This window comes from Panthera uncia, chromosome F1 (assembly GCF_023721935.1).
Source record: "Panthera uncia isolate 11264 chromosome F1, Puncia_PCG_1.0, whole genome shotgun sequence".
NCBI classification, from domain to species: Eukaryota; Metazoa; Chordata; class Mammalia; order Carnivora; family Felidae; genus Panthera; species Panthera uncia.
This window is the reverse complement of record NC_064813.1, coordinates 35,562,338-35,584,378: the sequence shown is the minus strand read 5'-3', so window position 1 is coordinate 35,584,378 and position 22,041 is coordinate 35,562,338. Positions and strand designations below refer to the sequence as shown.

At 33.0% G+C, this 22,041-nt stretch overlaps 1 protein-coding gene across 4 annotated transcripts in view; it reads left to right on the top strand.

Annotated features, from left to right (window-relative positions):
* The window catches only part of DENND1B (DENN domain containing 1B), a 255,997-nt gene that overhangs the window by 162,810 nt on the left and 71,146 nt on the right, over positions 1-22,041 (top strand). For 2 of the 4 annotated variants that reach the window (XM_049634299.1, XM_049634298.1), the window contains 2 exons: positions 4,038-4,139; positions 15,913-16,038. In XM_049634299.1, coding sequence (XP_049490256.1) covers positions 4,038-4,139; positions 15,913-16,038 — 228 coding nt within the window. The remainder of the gene's footprint in view (positions 1-4,037; positions 4,140-15,912; positions 16,039-22,041) is intronic. The other 2 variants (XM_049634300.1, XM_049634301.1) reach the window with 2 other exon arrangements.

Here is a 22,041-nt window from a genome sequence, read left to right as displayed (position 1 = left end):
ATATATATATATATATATATATATATATTGTGTGTGTGTGTGTGTGTTTGTGCATATTGTACTTTAAGCCAGTTTCTAATCAACAATCTAAATAAGTTAGATTTGGTTTTCTTATTAGTTGTTGTCACTGTATACACCATCAATCCTCACTCTGCTGATCAAGGAAGATCCTGCCGATTATATTATTATTATATAGGAGTGGTGAGGATCATGTCTGGAGAAATCATGTTCGGATAGTAGTCATGAATTATAGAATTCTGCATGTACTCTCGTTCTGGTCACTTTCTCCTTTTGCAAAATGCAAGGGTAACATTTTTATTTGTTTAATCATTAATAATATTGGATATATTTTAATGAACTTCTTTAGTAGACTTGTTTTAAGTTTGAAGTCTAAGTTGAATAACATGAGCCTTTATGTTTGTTAATTTTTAGACAACTTGTTTTACATGCCAAGGTACTTTCAGTGAAAGGTCACATTGTGTATGAATAAGTATTTAATCTGTTATCTGATTGTAGAATATATAACTGGTATTTTCTTCATCAGTATTTTGACTGTACAAAATCTAACCGCAGTTGGTTGGTATGGTTTCAAAGAAGTCATCATATCTGATTTTGATATTAATGCACATGTCTCTTCTTATTTAATGTATCTAATAGAATACATAATTTTTATAGTATGTTTACTTGTACAGATGAAAACTATTTAAAGTTGTTTATTGTACCTGGTGATGTTCTGTATTTTTTTACATAATGGTTCTATACCAACTTTTAAAACTAATGATTCAGCTTTTCCAAAATATTATAGAAATGGGTACATGTTTTAAAAATTCAGTCATATTTAATTGCATATTTATTAGACACGTATAGAGAAAATCATTATTTTTTTAAAGGAGCAAATTTAAGAATTTTTTACTTCTTACAGTATTGTCTTGGAGAAACAGTCCATTCTAATTTTAAATTGAGTCAGCACTAAATGAGAAGGTTTACAGCCATGATTAGATTGGTTAACATCTCTGTATCTTTTATACTCTGGACTTACTGAACTGTCTTTTTAGTCAATTGTATTTAGTTTATTGGGTTTAATAGTCAATGAGAAGGGGTAATAGGAACTTCAAGAATGTCTTTAAACCAGTTGGGTACCATTTAGTAACTTTCTCCTTAATCTATTACAAGATACACATCCTGCCATTCCATTCTTATTATGTCATTATCAGGCAGATATTTTTAAGAAAAATTTGATCTTTCTTGTTTTATATTAATGGCATTATAGTTCAAATGTGGATATATCTATTTACAAATTTTATGTGAGACTGAACTGAGTAATTTTTTACATTTTGTTTGGTTGCAATTACAATGAATTTTTTTTTTTTAGGAAGAATCAACATATTCCCTATTCTCTCTCTTTGTCAAGACAGTTTTGACATACGTTTTAGAAAGACTTCTAAACATAATTGTTCAAAGATGTGAAACTAATATCCTTTAAATCTTTCTTTTAATTATTTTTATGTAGTCATGACTGTAAGATGGCTGGAAATCTCTTTTTTAAAATGTAAATTTGCTTCCAAAATAAAGGATAAGGACATTTTGTTCTCCCTGAAAATTCGACTTTAGGGTTGAACTCAAAGGTCTGTAAATGATGGAGGAGCAAGTCAGTAGAGGCTCCAAGTGTGAGCATTGCATTACGTGTTTTAATATACACAAAAGATTCTAAATAAAATGTTGGCTCCATTTTGCAGGAACATGTGATTGCTGACCCCGGGTCATTTCCTTGCATTATCGTACATGATACGATAGTCACATTTGTAGTCACATTGCATGGAAGGCTTATATAGAGAGGATGTGAGAGAAAGACTTAACCAACCTTAGTACCGTACTCTTGTCCTTAATAACACTTTCAGTCTCTGTCCTAATATTATTTTCTTATTTTTGAAGAAAAAGTCAAATTTTCCTTTTTCTCTTTCCCGAGCCAAGCAAGCTTACGAACATTATGAGATATAATAATCTGAGACAGAGAAAATGTTATCATTTTATATGCTGTATGAATTTTTATTCCTATTTAGAAAATAGTTAAAGCCTGACTTGGAAGGAAACAAAGATAAAAAAGTGACATTAATCCAAATAAAAAAATTTTAATTACATACTATTTTTCCCTCTTTGCTAATGTAGAATTGTTCTCATTTTAGTGCATCTCAGTGTATTGATTTATTGAAATTAATACATTTTCCATTCTTATTGAATGGTCCCTTGGACAGAATTTAATATTCAGCTATTATCAGACATTTTTAAATGAAGGGCAAGTTGGAAAAAAGTATACATTTCATGTTAATACTAATTTTCTTTATTCAGAATTTAGCATTAGTGTCATAGCAAAACACTTAGGTGTCACATAACCATTATTCCAGGCTATTTAGAGAAACTCATTTCATCCTTTAACAAATGCACTAGGTTTCTGGATTAACTTTATAGTTTCTGTTAAAGGAAACAACTTAGAATTGAAGGTGAAAATCAAAATTATGACATACTTTTTCCACTCGAACACCATTGATATAAATGTATTGTTGCTTATAAAATAGGCTATTTTTGTAGTTATGCTGTAGTTAATTTATAAATAACTACATATTTATGTATATGAGCCTTTTTTACATTTATGTATACATATGGAAAGGAAAAGAAATGAGTTTATTTATAAATGTTTTGGTGAGAGTGTCACTATTGTAGGTGGTTCTCTGTTAATTTCCAAGAAACAGCCATCCTCTGACTCTTATTTTGGAATAATTACAATGTCTTTTACAAGATAGATTTTTGCTATCATATATCCCCCTGAGAATCCATATTCTACCCAGACATTATTGCTTTCTTAACATACAAATTCCCTACTCTAGACTACCATTTCCCTAGCAAATTTAACATTCTGCCTACTATGCAGAGGTTTGAAGTTCTAAATGGATCAGAGAAATTTCATTCTTGAATAACTTAAAACAAAAAAAATTGGGTTGGCCAATTTAAAATGTAAGGTATTTAATAATTCTCAAAAATAGCTCTTATTCTATAATGTCATTTAAAAAATACTACACTGAAATTAATTGACTTATCTCTAGTTGACCTATACAATTATGGAATTCTGAGGTGATATATTTCATTAATGAACACCTAATTTTTTTTGCATCAAAAAATAATGCTATATTTGCTATCATTTAAATAAGGCGAATAGAATTATATGATTTGTTTAGGTATACACAGTAGTCTAAATAGGGAAAATAAACCTTTGTATTTCCTTTCTTTAAGGATGAAAAATTTGATGAAATTCTAATTTACTGTCATTAGTCCACATATTGAGATAATTTGACCATTTAACTAAGCTGTCAAACAGATAAGACAAGTCAAATAATCTGATAGGCTATTAAATTTCATCTTTTATATTAAATTCATGTATAAATAATGCAACAATTCCTTATTACCGCTCTCTTTATCATTTTTCTTATTCAACTTACAGTCCTCATAAACAGCTTATACTGAATTGGTATGGAAGTACGGAGAAAATGTTTATTAGTTTAAAATTTAGTTTATAGTAGTCATGATTTTTGGCTTATGTTAGCCCTATAATGTGATTTTTGCTAAAAATAGGTGTAGAACTGGCCACAAGTTCCTGTATCATTGGACAGAAATTCAGTTGATAAGTTTTTAAACGATGTAAGTTTTTCTGGTTTAACATAGCCATTCCGATTTTGTGAGTTTTTGTTACAGTATCTTTTTGGTAGTTAAATTACATTTAATATCTCCAAACTAAATCAATGTGTTTAGATGACCAAACATTCTGTTCTAAGGATTTTTTTATCCAATCTTTTTGAACGGTTGTAGACAAACTTTCTTTCTTATAAGGCAAAGTTTTTTATATGTTCTTATAATATAGGATTTTTCTTTTTTATCTCCCAAGGCTAATTGTCATCAAGATAATTTTCTCTACATTTCTAAGTTCATTATAGTTTTGGAAGGAAAATATACTAAGATGTTTATTTGTACTTGTGTTTTTTAAACAGAGAGTGAAAAATAAATCATTGGAGGATGTGGTTATGTTAAATGTTGACACAAACACTTTAGAATCACCATTTAATGACTTGAACAACCTACCAAGTGATGTGGTAAGTCTGAAGGTTATTTTGTGGTGAACACATTATCTGTCTATCTATCTATCTATCTATCTATCTATCTACTTTCTCCAGGACCCTTGAATTACAAAGAGTTATTTTTCCCAGTTTTTTTTTTATCTGAAATAAAAGGACTGAGTATGTGCATGGGTGTGAGAGGAATCAGTGTAGATTCTATATTTAATATTTTTACCTTTTGGCAGTTGAGGAGATGTTGAATGGAACATCATATTCCTATTGTAAAAGTAGGATCATAATTAAAAAGCTAGATGCATTCATTAGGCAGAGTTTCTTTAAACATAAGTCTCTTCATCTCATCTTAATCATTATATTACAAAGTAGGCATTTCTGTCTGCCTAGTGGCATGTCTTGCAAAAGAATGAGAGAGTTTTTGAAGGCAAGAAGAAGAAGGGGGCCAATTATCGGCTTTTGCTTCCCTGCCACCTGCCAGTGCTTTTCCTTTTAATTAATGATCTGATGGCACTGGTCAATATAATAAGAAATGCTTGTACAGTTGGGGTCAGAAAATTCTGGCTTTGATCTCCCTCAACTTTCTGAAACATTTATTTGTTTTCTCTAAATTATTTCAGTTTTATTTTAATCTTTTCTATCCTGCTGAGGGCCGCAAGAATGAAAACCTACACTGTTTGTCATTTGCTTTGGCAGAGCAAAGACTGCTTACTTAGAATTCTATTTGTAAATTAAACTGCAAACCCAGTTTGTCATAAAAGACATCTGATCCTTTTGAAATGACGAAAACTGTCTTTTGTCTGTAAAGGCTGATAAATTAAGTGCCAGTTCTCTTCTGCTCTTTGATCTTGCAGAGGGTTTGTGTGTGTGTGCATGTGTGTGTCTGCAGCTTATAATAGGATATACTCTGTATTTCATGTTAAATAGTCTCCAAAAGTGCATTTTTGGCCTGCATATTCCTTAGAACAGGGCAAAATGCAGGCTAGTGCTGTTTCTGTATATATTTTAATGGCTATTTAAAAATATCTTTATAACATAGTTCTAAGTTAAAAATAACTCTCCTTTTTAAAAAAATCCAGTTTTTTCAGGAATATTAAAATCCATAAATAAAAAAACCTTCATCATATATTTTTTCTGCAGTATTGCAAGTACTTTGAAATCCTTATTAGGGAGTTTGAAAAAGTGAATTTAAAAATTTCAAACTCAAAAAATACAGTAATACTAGCTTTGATTGTTTTTATGGCTAGTGATAGGAAAAATGTGATTTTAAAGTTAAAATCAGATTATCTATGCCCATAAATAACCTAAAATACTTGCTGACCTTGAAGCAAATTAAATTGAACTACTTTATCTTACTGTAGTAAAATTTATGCTATGTATGAACAAATCCAAACCCAGGCCAGTAAAGAATTATATTATCTTTTTAGCTCATTATAACTAGATTGCCTCATTATAAAAATTTTGCAGAAGCTGCTAGAAATGATTAGAGTTATTCATTTAGAAATCCATCAAAGAATTCTTCATTGGATAGAAAACTAATTATGATATAAAGCCCCAACTTTTATAAATATTTTCTTTATGTGCAATGCATTTCCACTGTTAATGCCCTAAGTAGAAAGGATTGTTTATAAAAAAAAAGAAAAAAAGAAAAATGAGAAAGAAATCAGCTTTTTTTGTGTCATAAAAATTTTTATAGTCAGTTTCAGTGGTAGCTAATTTCATCTCTTTGAGAAAAGCAATTTTTAATAGTAATTTTTTTTGGTGGGTGGTTCTTTTTTAATTGAGAAGTACTACTTTCCCAGTAGAATTAGTTTGATACCAAGACATTTATTTTAAAATATGACGAAGTTTAACAGTTCCACAAAATATAAAAGCCTAAATATGTGAAATGACAGGAGGGACCATCTCATTGCTCGTTTATAAGGAACAGTTAACTGTACGTAACTGAAGTAAAAAGAATCTTAAAAAGGAACTCTGCAAAGTGGTGTAGATATAACTATACGTATACTTGAGATTAAGGGCCCGAGACTTACAGACAGATTTGAACAACGAATAAGTGGATACAGCTCTGGGGTGGAACGAGGGCCATCTACTGAAAGTATGAGTTATTTTAAAGTTATAGTCATTTTCTACAAATACTTTAGGTGGTTGTTTGTTTAACCCCTCTCTAATAAATTTAGCTCTTTCCATCCATTTTCCAAAAGCTGTCTCTTGTAGTTTTACAGGAAATATGATAAAGTATCACATCATACTTTCTATAATTGTCAGTGTTTTAAATGAGATGTGTTAGAGTCACAAATGATCTTACTGAATTTTTTGTGTTGTGATCTGAATTAAGAGAAAATATTCTTGAATCCTGAAAAATACCCTGAAAAAATCCTGGTACTGTTTGATTATTTAATAAATTAACTCATATTTAAAAGGGGACCTTTTAAAATCATTCACCAAAGCATTTAAATTATACTTACAGGCTAGAGGACTTTCTATGCATGTGCACTCTATTACTGTGTCAGCCTGACCAGTGGTCTTGGCTGTTCAAAGGTCAGTGGTCACAGTTGTCCTGAATTACTAGTTCTTTTTTCCTGTGGACCCTCTGCTGTGTTGCATGCTGTAATCTTCTTAATGGCTTCATTCCAATATTCACACATAATATTTTAGATTTATTGACTGTTAGAAATACTACCATGCCAGTAGCAGTTCCGCTACTCTTAAGGTATTTAAAATTGGAAAAATAAATCAGGGCAAAGCTTTCAGGAATCCTTTGTTTTCCTTAAGGGAAGGGAAAAAACTCTCTTCCTGTCTTCTGACAAGAACACTTGTTTTTCGATTTCATCATTTCACTATAGATTTGGATCATTAAAAGAAAAAAAAACACAAACTTTATTGAGAGTGATTTTAACGATATTGATTATTACATGGAATATCTTAAAAGCAGTAGACCCATTAAAATATACTTTTGTAGTTTTCTGTCTGAATACATTGTGATTTTACTTTTAGTGGCTATGTCAACTGTAGATACCTTCAAACGTGTAGGTTGAGTGTCTTGAAATAAAAAATAAATTTGAGGGCTGTGTAATAATATCAATTGAATTTAGTGTTATCATGCTATGTTTTTAACTGTGGGGAAAATGAAACAGTTGAATTAAATACAACATTTGAAATTTCAAGTGATGAATTCTTTTTAATTTTAGAAAATTTACCATTGAGACTCCTTCATTCCAAATATATACACAAATTTTGTTTCAATCACGTAATAGTTTGAAATGCTGTATTCTAAGGTATTAGTGCTCATTTTAATTTTTATCATCATTAATATTTTTAAAAGTAATTTGGGTAATTCTTAACTATTTCAAAAATAAATAGGACAACTCACTTCTTAGAAAATTAAGCTAATTAGAATTATAATGAGATTTAGGAGATCTCTTTGTGAAAAAATTAAATTAAAACAATTACAAACTCTTACAGATGAAAGCAGGTTAGAACTGACATCTGAAAAAGTTACATGCACTAAAATACCCATTACTAGGAAGTGAATTTTTATCTTTGTTGCTTTATTGTCTTTAAATAATTTTAACTGATTAGGTTTTAAATACTATACTCTCAGGTCAATATACTTATCCCTATTTTAGATAAGAAAATGAAGACACAGAAAGTATACTGTTAACAGTATTTCTACAGCATTAGTTCATCTTATAGGTTCATCCTTTCACACTTAGACCATGGTCCCTTTCGTATAAACATTCATCCTCTCAAATACTAGACCGTGGTCCTTTCGTATAAACATGATATACAACGTAATCAGTAACTGTTCTGGAATTTACTGTAGAATCTTATTCTCTGTTCTAATCTTGCTTATGAAGTATCAGTGTGACCTATTTGATTTAAATTAGGGTTGTTAACACTTTAAAAAACTTATTTTCATCTTATATGGAACACTACTGGAAAATTATTTTTTTATTTTCTATTATGAGAGTATATAGGAAATATACACTTCAGCATTATTGTACAATTCACCATAGACCCTGGTATGTTACAGGATAGCTACATTTAGTATAAAGCGTATTTAATTACTAAAATTTTAAAAATACTTTATTATAAAATGGAGTCATATAAAATACTGTGCATCTTATAGTGACGCTTTCAAGAATCATGTGAAGGAATAGGTTAATGGTTTTATTGTGCAATGAAAAGACACAAATTGCTCTGAATCGCCAAAAATCATTAAAAGCCTAAACTTAAGGAAATACCCCAAAACTCTAACTTTAAGAAAACATTTAAGATATCTACATTTGAGTGAGTTAATTTAGGAAAAATTTGGAAAAGAATTGGCTATTTCAGAGAATTTTTAAAATCAGCCTTTTTTAAAAAAAATGAAAGTATAGAAACCAATTTAACTCTTGTAACTGTGTGAATAGCTAATAGATATGTTTAATTTGTTGGATCTTTCCTCTAACCTAACATGAAGGTTTAATATGTTAAATTGTCATAATATATGTTAAAAAGAAAAGACCCCAGAGAATATTATATTAGTTCCAGGTTTGCCACAGCTCTGCTGTAATTCTTATCATGTTTAACAGTAAATAAATTCCCCAGCAAAATTCTAGAGTGGCAAGGTTAGAAAGATAACCCGATTTCATTCAGGTTCTAGAGTAACTTAGACACCGTTTTTGTTATTGTTGTTGTTGTTGTTTTGTTTTGTTTTTGGTTTTGTTTCTTTTTTTTAGTTTACTAGAGTAGACTTCCAGAGACAAATACTGCTTTCAGTTTCCCCCTGGAGAAATGCAGTCATACTCCCCTCAGTCTTCAGCTGTTAGAATCCAGGCACCTAGATGTGCCTTGCTCCCACCACACAGCCCAGTGCAGAGCTTTGTAAATAGTAGGCATTCAGTAAATGATGGGTGAAGGGAACCATAATTGCATTTCTTTTATCTTTTGTTATAAAAGTTGCTTTTAAAATCCCTGTTTAGAGTTACGCAGAACATTTTACAAGGATATTTTCATCTGACTTCCATAGTAATGAGAAGAAACGTGGGTGTATGTTTAATATACACTTTTGTGGCTATGAGCGTGAGTCAGTTTGGCTCCCGGGAAGGGGGGACTGTGTGGTGATGGCGGTCACTGTACCTGACTTTGGGTGTCGGTGGAAACTTACTATTCCTTTAAATAATTATTTTCAGAGACGTGATTTTTTTATACCAAGTTTTTTGTTGCTGTTGTTTGTAAGTAAACTACAGATTTTGCGATTTTTCCTACTGTTTTCTTGGTGTATATTTTTTTAAATCTAAAATGTAAATATGAAAGCAAAACAAAATGAAAAATAAAACTCAAAGCCTTAATTAACCACGCTTCTAAACTTGTAAAAGGCCTTTGTTATTTTCTCCCAGCTGAGTAAGAGCATCTGTCCCTCCCACTGCAGTGATCCAGGCTTTAGCAGCTCCCTCCTTATGTCTCTGTACTTTTGCCATTTTAAAGTTGATTTATAGTTTGTTACTCTTAGTGATTTTAAGTGCTCATGAAGTTCCTTGGCTTTCTCATGGGTTTTCATTTCCATCTAAATTACCTAGCTTTTCTCCAAATGTCTTTTTTTTTTCCTGTATCATCTTAATAGCATGCTTCTCTCTCTTCCTACTGCTAATGCGTAAATACATACATCATACATATACATATATCATATATATGTATATACACATATGTATGTATTTAAATGTAAAGGCCTTGATTTTGGCTTTAAAAATAATTTCCAATTTGTTTCTAGTTCTTTAAGTTCTTGACTTTTCCGTATACAAGACTTTTCATGTATATGATATTGTGAGTACTGTTACAAAAGCGATTCCGAAATCTTGCTGATATCATAATGACTTGGTGAACTTTTAAATGAATCATGTTCCTGGAGCCCATCACAGATCTTCTGATCCTGTTAACTAGAGATACTAATGTATAAGTGTGACAGGTGGCTAATGTATTTATTCATTCATTCAGTTAGTCATTTATTCAGATATTTATCGAGCACCTACCGTATGCCTGTATTATGCTAGGAGCTGAGTGAACAGGAAGACATAATACACGGCTCTCATGGAACTTGCATTCCATTCATCAGAGCCCAACCATGTGGCCACACAAAGTCAGGAGGGATGTTGGAAAGTAGCTGGGTCAACGTAGCTAGGTTGAGCTAGCTAGCACCAGTCGAAATTTAGGATTTCTCTTACCAAAGAAAGAGACAGTGGCTGTTGGTGGACTGACCATCATCTCCACCATAAGTACACTGAACAAACTGATTTTAGCCTGAGACTTCATTCCTACCAGTCTAAACACTCAGATCAGCTGTTTGTGGTGCAGTCAAGCTCAACATGCCAAAGCATCAGTTTCCAGAATTGGCCTCAATGAAGAGTATGAGTAAGCCATGCAAAGTAGGAGGAGGAAGAATAGCATGTACAAAGGCTCTGCTGTGAGGACGAGGTTGGCAAACCCAAGAAATGGAAAGAAGTCTTGTGTAGCTGTAATGAGATGAGCAAAAAAGAGAATGAGGCAAGGTGAGGTTGTGGAGATAGGAAGTGTGATCCTAAAAGATCTGTAGTTCTTGTTAAGGACACTTGGACATTATTAGAAATTCATTGGAGATCTTTAGCAGAGGAATAGTGTGATCTGCTTCGACTTCTGAAGATATCATCTTGGGTTCTGGGGTCCTGAAGATTAATGAAACAGGAAGATCAGTTGAGGGGCCTTTTGCAGTAGTCTAGGTAGAGATGCTAGTTTTTTGAACTTGACAGTGGCAGGGATTTAGAGAAAAGTGGACGGATTTGAAGTCTCCATCAGTGGCCTAACAGGGCTTGGTGATGCATTGCATGTGGGAGATGAGAAAGGGTGAAGTGTTGAGGACGTGCAAGATTCCTTTGTGGGTAACTAGATGAGTGGAAATGGCGTTGATATTAGAGACACTGGCGTGACATTGGGCTTGATGGGGGGATAAGAGCAGTTTGTCTTACTATTGTCTTACTATTGTCTTACGATTGTCTTACTTACTTACATTGTCTTACTATTATAATGGCCTCTGAAAGGAAAATAGTTCTAGCTGCCCCTTTATTAACTAAGTTTTGAGAGGTAATTTCAGCATACACAGAGACAATGTAATGATACACTCTGCAAGTGTATCCTATGCTTTTCATTTGATCAATGTTAAAAGTGACCATTTTAATCCTCGAGTAGAAGCTTGCTAGAAAATTATATTAAGAAGGTAGGTTTCGTTTTGTTTCTTAAAAAAAAAACAAAAACCTGCACATTAGAAAGATGAAGGAAGTGTGGGGATTTAATACCTGCTTCGTATGATAACCATAACATGTTTTAAGGGAGAATAAAACATTTTATCTTTGTAGCTTTTTTCTAAAGCAGGTAACTACTGGAAGCTCTAACTTTTCTAAATGTGTGTGGATTCTCGAGTGCAGCGTAGTTACATAAAAGGAGGTATTTAAAAACATCAGAGGCACATTTCAGAGCTGTGGAGGTTATCTAAATATTATTTCCAGACATTTGTATTTACCTTCTGTTGTTCTTTACCCTGATGTTTATCTTTGTGATCCTAAAAAGCAAAATTAAAATTTCTAGGTGTAGGGGTTAATTTCTGTTTCCTGAAAGGACACATCTAAAAGTCAAGAGAAAAATCTGTCACTTCTCTGAAAACTCAGCTCCTTTAATATGCTCTCCCTTCCTAACTCCCGGTTGGCATAATTACTTCATTACTCAGACTGTGTGCACGTGTCCTGCACTCTTTTAATTTATACCTGTTTGTTATGTTTACTCATGTAATTCCTTCCTTTTATTCACAGTCACTTTAGTGTTAAGAGGGTAAAAGTAGAGAATTGGTGGTAATATTATTCATGTGGCAGTGAACTCCCACTGTGCCAAACCCAGGTTATAATTCCTCCCGTGGATGGCTGCTTAGAAGTCTGAATTCTCACTGTATGAAAGGAATCTAAACATTTGATAAGAGCAATGAGATGCTGTTTATTCCTGAAGCTCTTTTCACTGCTTAACTTTTTTTTTTTTTTTGGTCTAATATAATACCTAATTAGACTTACAAAGATAATTTATTTACAGATTGAAGAATGTCATAAGAAAATCAGATGTCAGTTTTGAAGTAGTCTTTAGCCTTTGGAGGCTTGCTTACTCTCTTAAGAATATAAAGGGAAAATAATTGATACTTTTTCCATGTCACATAATGGGATTGTGTGATACTAGCCATGTGACTAAAGTTCTAAATGCTCTCCTGAGGTCAGAGTTCTATATGAGTATAAACTTTAGGATTTTAGGGGGAAAATGTACATTTATTTCCCAACTAAACTTAGAAGCTTGGAAGTTAAAGCAGAAAACGTTGTTTCCCAGACCAAATATTGAAAAAGTACAGAAGAGACATCACCGTTTTTATAGATAAAAACCGCTAAAAGCTACTTAGCACTGCAGAGGGCACTGGTAACTGGTGATAATTTACTCCAGTGATCTAAAGGACAGAGAAACAGCAAGGTTGGCACAGTCATCTCATATTAGAGTCATATCTTTCTGTCTAAAACTGATTTGAAAAAGTAATTTCATTTTTACAGGCTATTTTTGAGCATTTATTTGTGCATCCGGAAACCCTTAACTCACCTGCCCTCTTGGTCTCTGAAAAACAGGAACAACCTCAGATCTACTTACTGATAGACCCCTCTGAGAGCAGGTCAAGAAAAACCTCCTTATGCAGTTTGTAAAGGTTGAAATAGTGTAGAAATAGGCAAAGGAACAATGTAGTCATATTTCTGGCCAGGTAACTAGTCTCATGTGTCTATGAAATTAGATAGTATGCCCATGTAGAATAGCACTTTTCAGTAGAAATGTGAGCCACATGCACAATTTTAACTTTTCTGGTAGGCATGTTAAAAAGTAAAAAAAAAAAAAAAAAAAAAAAAGAAAAGAAAAAGTGAAATTAATTTTAATATATTTTATTTAGCCAAATATTCAAAATATTGTTTCATTCTGTAGTCAATATGAAAATTATTAATGGGGTATTTTACATTTGGGGGGATAATAAATCTTCAAAGTTAAGTTTATATTTTACACTCATAGCAAATCCCAATTTGGACTAGTCACATTTCAAGTGCTTATGTGTCTAAAAGGCTGCTATATTGGACAGAGCATTTCTAGAACAAGTGTTTCTTTTTTGTTTCCTATTTTCTACAGAGCTCCTGAGGGGGCTGAGAAAGTACACTGACTGATTTTGGAGGTGAAGACCGCATAATTATGGTTTGGTTAGGAAGGGCTTGTGGCAATGTGACAGATATTCTAACCAGCTTAAGCAGTACTGAAACAGTCAAGGACTTGGGGTCATGAAGGCTAAGTTATGGTTTGACTTGCCTCCATTCTCTGTAAGCATACATTATGATTGTCCTAAGAATACTGAATTTGTGGAGAACTGAAATGTCAATTTCATGTTTTGTAGAAAAATACACTCTGAGAAATTTTTTTGCAAAGATATAAGTAAGGCATGACATGTTAAAATGTTTTTTTTTTTATTTTTGAAAGCAGAATTTTATTTTTTTAAGTATTTATTTATTTATTTATTTATTTATTTATTTATTTTGCGAGAGAGAAAGAGGGTATGCACAGGGGAGGGGCAGAGAGAGAAAGAGAGAGAATCCCAAGCAGGCTCCATGCTGTCAGTGTGGAGCCCAGTGCGTGGCTCGGACCCATGAACAATGAGATCATGACCTGAGATGCAATCAAGAGTTGGACACTTAACCAACTGAGCCACCCAGGCGCCCCTTGAAAGCAAAATTTAAAAACAACCCAACCATTTACTTTTTATAAAACATGGAAAGACATATTCCTTCCATCATAAGCCTTTGGGGGGGGGGCAATTATTAAATACATGTATTTGCTAGTCATTCTCATTGCTTTTCTTTAAGGCATTTGAAGCTTAAAAAACTTACTACACACTTTAGACAAAAGACATTAAGTCATAAGATTTGTTTTTGCATTGTTTAGCTGTATTTATTGTTTGACTATGTGGGTTACCTAAAAGTGTGCATTTACTGAGTTTGGATTTTAATAATAAAAACTTCCTGATTTATGCACTTTGTGGGCTAAATGAATTAGGCTCCAAACTTTTATCTGAATCTATGGAGCTTGGATATAAATTGAGAAGATCACAGCTATGGGGAGAAGACCTATCCAGCAAAGGCCTTTCTGCATAGATTATGAACATCATAACTCAATAATTTTTTCAAAACTGTGGTTATAATTGGACCCAATGGGGGTCTCTTTCTTTGATCAGATCACAGTAACTGTGACTTTACACTGGAAAATGTCACTACTGTGAAGGTTTATCACCTGTAGAGCTGGTCTTTCCTCTGATGCTGTGTTCATTTCTCATTAGCATTATTCAAAGTTTAGTTGTTAATTAGGTTGACACTTCAATTACAGTCATCATCTACAGGAGTAGTCAGGGCTGCTTGCATAAAGAAAGAAAAAATACCCTTCCTTGCATGTGTATGTAAAGGGGAAATGACATTATTTTGTTGTCTGTTAGTTTCATAAGGGTAAGAATATGCTCTGTTAAGGGAACAATCCAACCACAATGTGTCCCATCAGTTGTTTTCTTAAGAAAACAAGAGTTTTCACATGATTTCATGTTCCCATGTAAGGCATCGATGAGGAATATATGGGCACCAATATTGTTTATGTGTAGAGAGTATAGTTTTCTAGGATGTGTGAAAGGAATTGGTTGAGTCAGATGCACAGGAACATCAAATCACTTCCCCTTAAAAAAATAAGAGTGTACATGAGGATTATGATTACACTTCTAAAATATTCATCTAAGTAAGGGCCGTTCGTAAATAGTATGTATTCTGTAAAATACACAGAACCTGAAATTAAAAGATGCAAATGTATGAACAATCATAACAAATTTAAGTGCCTTGAAAACTTAGCAAACTCCCACGTAATAAATTTTCCTTTGACTTAAAAACATTATTTTAATCCAATTACTGGTTCATAAGGCAATGACATTGGACTCAAACCCAGCATGTTGTGGTGGGAAAAACTGGACAGAACTGGGTTGAAGGCTCAGTTTTGCCATGTATTAGCCACGTATTAACTGTCTAGTGAGGGCAAACTGATTCCCATCTCTGAGTCCCTGTTTCTACTATTCACAAATGATAGTACATGTGCCTTTCTTAGAATACTGGGAGGATTAGATGAGATGGCAAATAACATTTGCAGAACCTAATTCTCTACTCATGGAGGTTCTCAATAACTTCAATTTCTCTCCCCTCTTTTTGTCTAATAATGGTGGAAACTATTCAACAAATGAGTAGGAAATTACATATGAAAATGAGGCTTCCAAAAATAAAATTAAATGGTAGGTGATCCTGGAGGACCTGTAACAAATAACCTTACATGGCAGAAATGAACGATACCCAACCGGCTTCATCTCAAAACAAGTAGACACATGTTGTAATTGCTAAAAATCTGCAGAAAAGTGGCTCACGAGCAGTTTACTGTAAAATAATTAAAGCTTATTTATGTCAAGAGGCCTTGGGAAAAAAAGAGAGCATAAACCAATTTGCATTAGCACGTTACTATCGGCCCCTGCTTTCGTTTCAATTAACAGACCAGCAGGTGCTCTCTGCAGTTAAAAAGATAAGCTATCAGGGAGGAGGATGAGTTTTTGGCTGACCTGCAGACACTGTGGTTTGCCTGCTGATTGGGTTCGTACCTCGCTGTACCAATTTCTGAGGTGTTAATTTAACTGTTCCTCTCTGTCATGCAGGTCTCGGCCCTGAAAAATAAACTGAAGAAGCAGTCTACAGCTACAGGGGATGGAGTAGCTAGGGCCTTTCTTAGGGCACAGGCTGCTTTGTTTGGATCCTACAGAGATGCACTGAGATACAAACCTGTAAGCGTTTTATTTCATCACTATTTTCATTTGCTTTTTTTATGTTTCTTTGGAGTGGGGCAGGAAAAAGAAACATTTTAATATCACACATGAAAAACGCATCATAAAGGTCTTTTAAAATCCAGAATGATGTGCTTTAAGACATTATGTTCTGTCTCCAATTCCTTGACTTTTTGGTTTTAGTTCTTTTAGTAACCTTTAGTTACTATTTCCCACGTTTTGCATATTATCTTATGTATTGTTTTAAAATTGGAATACTTAGCCTCTTAATGAGTTGTGTTAATGCGTTTTAATGGAACTACCTGATGTGAGGATTAAGAAATTAACCAGGCAGTTGGGTTTTATAGATCAATGCATGTAGAGGTGACAGTACAACGTGCAAGTTTAAAAATATTAGAACTTGCAAATTTTGCACTATTCGGAAATTTATTGTCTTCCTATTCCATAACACTTTTCTAAGTGGGCTTATCTGTTTAGCATGTGCTAGCTCATTCTGCCATTTCTTTTCTCGTTTTAATACCCTAAAAATGATTACTATGTAGAATTGTAGCCAGCCAAGGTTTCAGATGGTCCAAAAGGTATAAATCAAAATATATTTGTTTCTCTTTCTGAATTACTGGTTAAATATGTGAGTCTGATTTTATGAAAATAATTACACTGCCCTTCCACGACCAGATAAATAAGTTGTAATGGATAAAAAACGTTGAGTTAGTAATAAGTAGTGGACTTGTTATCTAATAGGAATTCGACCGTTAATTAAGTTGTGTAACCTTGACCCATTTCCTTGGTCTCTATAGACTTTGATCTTGTTATTTGGAGAATGAGAATTCTTGTACTCTCCCTGCCTACTTTTCAGAATTGGTGTGCAAACCCTGTTGTAAACTGTGAAACTAAACACATGTGAATGAGTTATATCCCTTCTAAACTGACTTCCCTATTCCCACCCAATGGCTCTTATATCTCCAAGGAGTTATTGGGTTATTAGGAGTCCTTAAATGGATAGGCAGGTCAACGGCTGTCTCTAGAGAAGTACATATATCTAATTTGCATGCTAATATTTTGGAAATATGTGTATAGTTTTTAAAGCATTGTAGAAGTCCTAGCACTGAATATGGTATACATGTGGGGGAATCACATGAGGGAAACTTTAAAAATTATTGACAGTTACATGGTCTCATTCTTTAAAAGATTGTACACCAATCATCTGTACTAATAAAAGTTTAAAATAATCTGGTTGTCAAATTTTTTAAAACAGGTTGATTTCGAGTTTACAGTACCAACAGGGATATTTAAGTATTACTTTGCTTAAATTTTGCCACATTTAAATAATTATTAATCTTTGTATGTTACATTTTTCTTTTCCTTTTTAAGTTTGTGAAGGACTTCAGATTTGAGGAAAGCAAATTGAAGAGAAAATGTTCTTAAATGATTTAAATTATCAATTGAGCAGACAGGGGTACAAGATTTCAATAATGACTTTTCTTTTTTAAATCTTTAAAGCCAGATTCCCAGTATCTGTGGGAAAATATATAATTTCATCATAGAACATCTTTCCTGTTTATTGGTCACATCTAATTATAAATTTGTTAAATTATCTACCTTTTTCCTTTTTATATTTGATGTTTTCTTTCTTTTTTAGTGCTAATTCTTTCTGGGAGTCAAAGGACAGTATTTTCCTTCTGTGTGTTTTTACATTTCTTTTGACTCCATCTTGAATGAAAGCATAATTTTTAAAGTATACTGAATATATTTAGACAGTTTTTTTAATTTTCAATAGAAATAGTTATTAAGGAAAATGACTTCTTTGTTGTGTATAAAATATTTTTGTTGCTGTTTAGGCATTGTCTTTACAAATGCCCTATATTCTAATTTATTAAACGTACATTTACTTTTTATTTTGTGAACTCTTTTGGACATTTATATAATAGGTGTATGTCTTTTATATATTTTCTGATATATGTAAAAAAAAAAAGGGCCAAGTTCAGAAGTTACAATTATTTCATGGTTTTGTCTCTATTCAGAAGTATAGTTCAGTACTACCCTCTAGCTAGTAGAGCACAACTGGAAAAATTTACTAAGTAACCTTAAATGGATATGAATTCTTTAACCAGGTACTACTTTTTAAAATGTCATGATTTTTTATACACATATAAAAGCAAACCATTATTATTGTTATTCCCCTTACGTTGACAAAATTAAACCTATAGATTAGACCTAGGAGTGTCATTCAGGGCCTTCACAATGGGCAAGTAGTCTGTGTCTGTCTTTACTTTTTTCCTAAACTTCGACCTCAATTCAGAGAATTCTGCCTGTGGCTCCAAATGTCCCAAGCTTCTCTGGCTTCCAAACTGTTATTTATAATGTTCTTTTTTCCTGGTAGTGCTTTTATCTTTCTTGCTTTTAATGGCCATCTAGTTCCTTCCTGATCCCTTGAAGCTATAGTTTCTACTGCCCTTTTTTCTGTGAATTGATTACACTTATTTTCTTTAATACATTTCTTCTCCCTCTTTTATATGTTACTTATTATAATTCTTTTGTTATTTTTACTGAGATTCATAATTTATTAATTGGTATTAAAATGATAATTGACCTTTAAGTACCCGTTGGGTACCAGGCATTAATAGACCTTTTAGATAGGCTATTTATTTAATCTTGATAAGCCTTCAAATATTACCCTTTTCATTTAAAAATTTTTTTAACATTCACTTCTGAGAGAGACAGAGTGTGAGTCAGGGAGGGTCAGAGAGAGAAGGAGACACAGAATCTGAAGCAGGCTCCAGGCTCTGAGCTGTCAGCACAGAACCCAATGGAGGGCTCCAACCCACGAACCATGAGATCGTGACCTAAGCTAAAGTTGGCGGCTTAACCAACTGAGCCACCCAGGCGCCCCGTAACCTTTTCATTTTAAAGATGAGGAAAATGATATTCATGGAGTGTAAATAACCTCACTAAGGCTCTCCAGCTAGTAAATAGTGGGGCCTACATTTGAATCTATTCTTTTCACAGTCCTGCTCTTGCTTCAGTGTGACAGGTTTCTGCTCTCTGGCCTCCATTCTTGTATCATACTCTCCTTGAGATCAATTTCCTGAACTTAACATTTCTTCTAAATGCAAGTACATGGAAGGCATTCAGTACATACTTAAAAGAGAGACAGAACAAATGGTACAGTCTTAGGACTTTCCTGAAAAGGAGCACATGCCCATAGGCATACCATGGTGTGTATATAAATTGGGGGAATAATTTGTTATTTGTGCTACATATTCCCATTTGTGATTTTATCAACCTAGAGTAACTGCCCCTTCCTCCTCCCTCCAGTCTTCTGCAGCCTGGCTGGGGAACCAGTTAGAGGAAGTCCCCAGGATGATTTAAATGTCCATTTTCAAATGCAAATACCTGAATACATTCGCTAAATGCCGCCAAAGAGGAGCTCATATTTATAAATTACACTTAGAATGTCTGAGTGACAGTTCTAAATATGTTGTTACTTTTCTCATAGTTCCTTCTTATTTATACCTTCTAAATGACACCCTAGCACAATTGACAAATAAATTGTGCCGGCTCTTATTACAGAGAGAAATATGCAACTCTGTAAAGTTGTTGGAAAGTGATTTAAATAAACAATGGCTATTTTGCTTTCTTTGGATTTTAACCAGCAAGTTAGCTACTTTTTAAGATTTAGAAAACATGAGATCAAAGTAATGTGCTAAATAAGTTGAAGAAAAGTGATAACACAGACTCCAGAACCAGGCTACCTGGGTTCAGAACCTCCTTCTGGGAGTTACCAGTTGTATGAGTTTGGGCAAAGTAACTTCTTAGAGCTTTAGTTTCCTCATGTGTTTTTTTTAAAAAAAAAAAAAAAAAAAAACAACTAATAATTCTTCTTGGGTTGTTTAGAGGATAAAATGAGTTCATAAATGTAGGTTACCTAGAACAGTGTCTAACATAAAATCAGTGCTATTATTACTAAAAATGACATTTTAGAAGTAGTAAATTTGAGGAGGAAAATCCCTTTAAAAAAACTAAAATAAAGTACCCTCCTCTGATTCCCCAAAAGAAAAACACTGTTATAAACATCAGAATGCTTTTAAGAGATTGAATTAAATAACTAATAAAGGGTCATCAGTTGTACCTGTTTTATTTGTGTCACAGGCTATTAAAAATAAAAGGTTAAGTTTTGACCAACAGCTAATGCTAAGGAAATGTTTGCCTGAGTTAAAATATTGCTTATACGTTCAAAGGCATATACTTGATTATCCTGTCCAAGAGCATAGAAGTAACACTCAGATCTAGTCCTTTGAATAGTTAGGGTGCTGTCCTTTGTTCCAATCACTCAAGCTTTTCTGGGCGGCTGTGAACCTTGCTAATGGATAAAAAGTAAATTCCTTTTAAAATAAAGATTGGTTAGTAATCTGGCCCTCTGGCAAGTTGAAAGATTTGTCCTTCAGACATTTTTTGGATTATATTCCTTTAAACGTTATCAGCAAATAATGTTATATTTTGTGATTAAACTTTAACAATTTAAACAGGATTGGCATCCATAATTTAAGTGGCCATTCACTAAATCTTTGCCTTCCAGTTTCCATTTAACACATTTGTAACTGTCAACTTGTTAGAGATTTAAAAATCTGAGTTGAGGGGTGCCTGGGTGGCGTAGTCGGTTAAGCGTCCGACTTCAGCCAGGTCACGATCTCACGGTCCGTGAGTTCGAGCCCCGCGTCAGGCTCTGGGCTGATGGCTCAGAGCCTGGAGCCTGTTTCCGATTCTGTGTCTCCCTCTCTCTCTGTCCCTCCCCCGTTCATGCTCTGTCTCTCTCTGTCCCAAAAAATAAAATAAACGTTGAAAAAAAAAAAATTAAAATTCTGAGTTGAAAAGTACACTTGCTCACCCCCCTTGGTTTTATGGTTACTAAAACATTTTAGACCTCCATTTGTCTCATTACCCAAGTTTGAGCCTGGACCTTTGGCTTTAAAGATGGTTGCAACCAAATAAATATTTGTTGTATATTTGGCTTTCTGATAGAATATGGTTGCTTTTATGATACTTTCTGTTCTATTATTATTATTATTATTGTTATTGTTATTAACAGAGAAGGTGTTTTGCTTATCTGCTTTAGCAAAACTATAAAAATTCTGTACCACCACTATGGGATAGGTAGAGCTAGGGACTCTGATAGTAAGCGTTCCTTTTTATATCCCTGATAATGTGTTTCATGAGTATAGAGAGTGTTTTTCTTTAAATAGTGGGAAAGAAAATATATATTGTTCATAGCATGTATAAAATTAATACGTAGCTCTATTAATCTTTTTTAGTGTTCAAATTTAAGTAGAGTGCTAGAAACAACTGTATCTGATTTAGAAAAATGAATTTCTTTTCCCATCTTAACTTGCTGAATCAAAGGCAAATGGAACATTGATAGCTATTTTTATTCTAGACAGATCTAATAACTTTAGGGCAAGCTCATATGTACTCATATGTACAGAAAGAAGCTTTAGCTGTAAATAATGATTAAAGTTTATGATTTAAATATAAGGATTTTTTTTCATCAATAATTTTCAGTAATAGAAAAATTATTGTTTTCCTGGTTAAAAAACTCTGAGAGTAGACTGTGGTCCCTTACGTAATAACAACAACATTGGGACACTTGGAAGAAGAATGCTGTATCACCTGAAAAATCTTTTAAAATTATTTTCTGTCAGAACCTGAATATATTTGACTATTACCTTGGAAAACTGGTAACAGAGTGTTTAAGAGATTTAAAATTTTAAATAAACTATCGTTATGCAGACATTTTTGCTTGTTTATATTTGTTACATAACAGTGACTTTACATATTAAGCCCAAGTGTATTAGGGAACTGAATAAGCATTATGTGGATGCTTTGATTATATTTCATATCTTTACACAGTATCATTCTTTCTGACACCTTTATTCCTTTCAATATGAATTGTTACTAAGTTTTATATATATATATATATATATATATATATATATATATATATATATA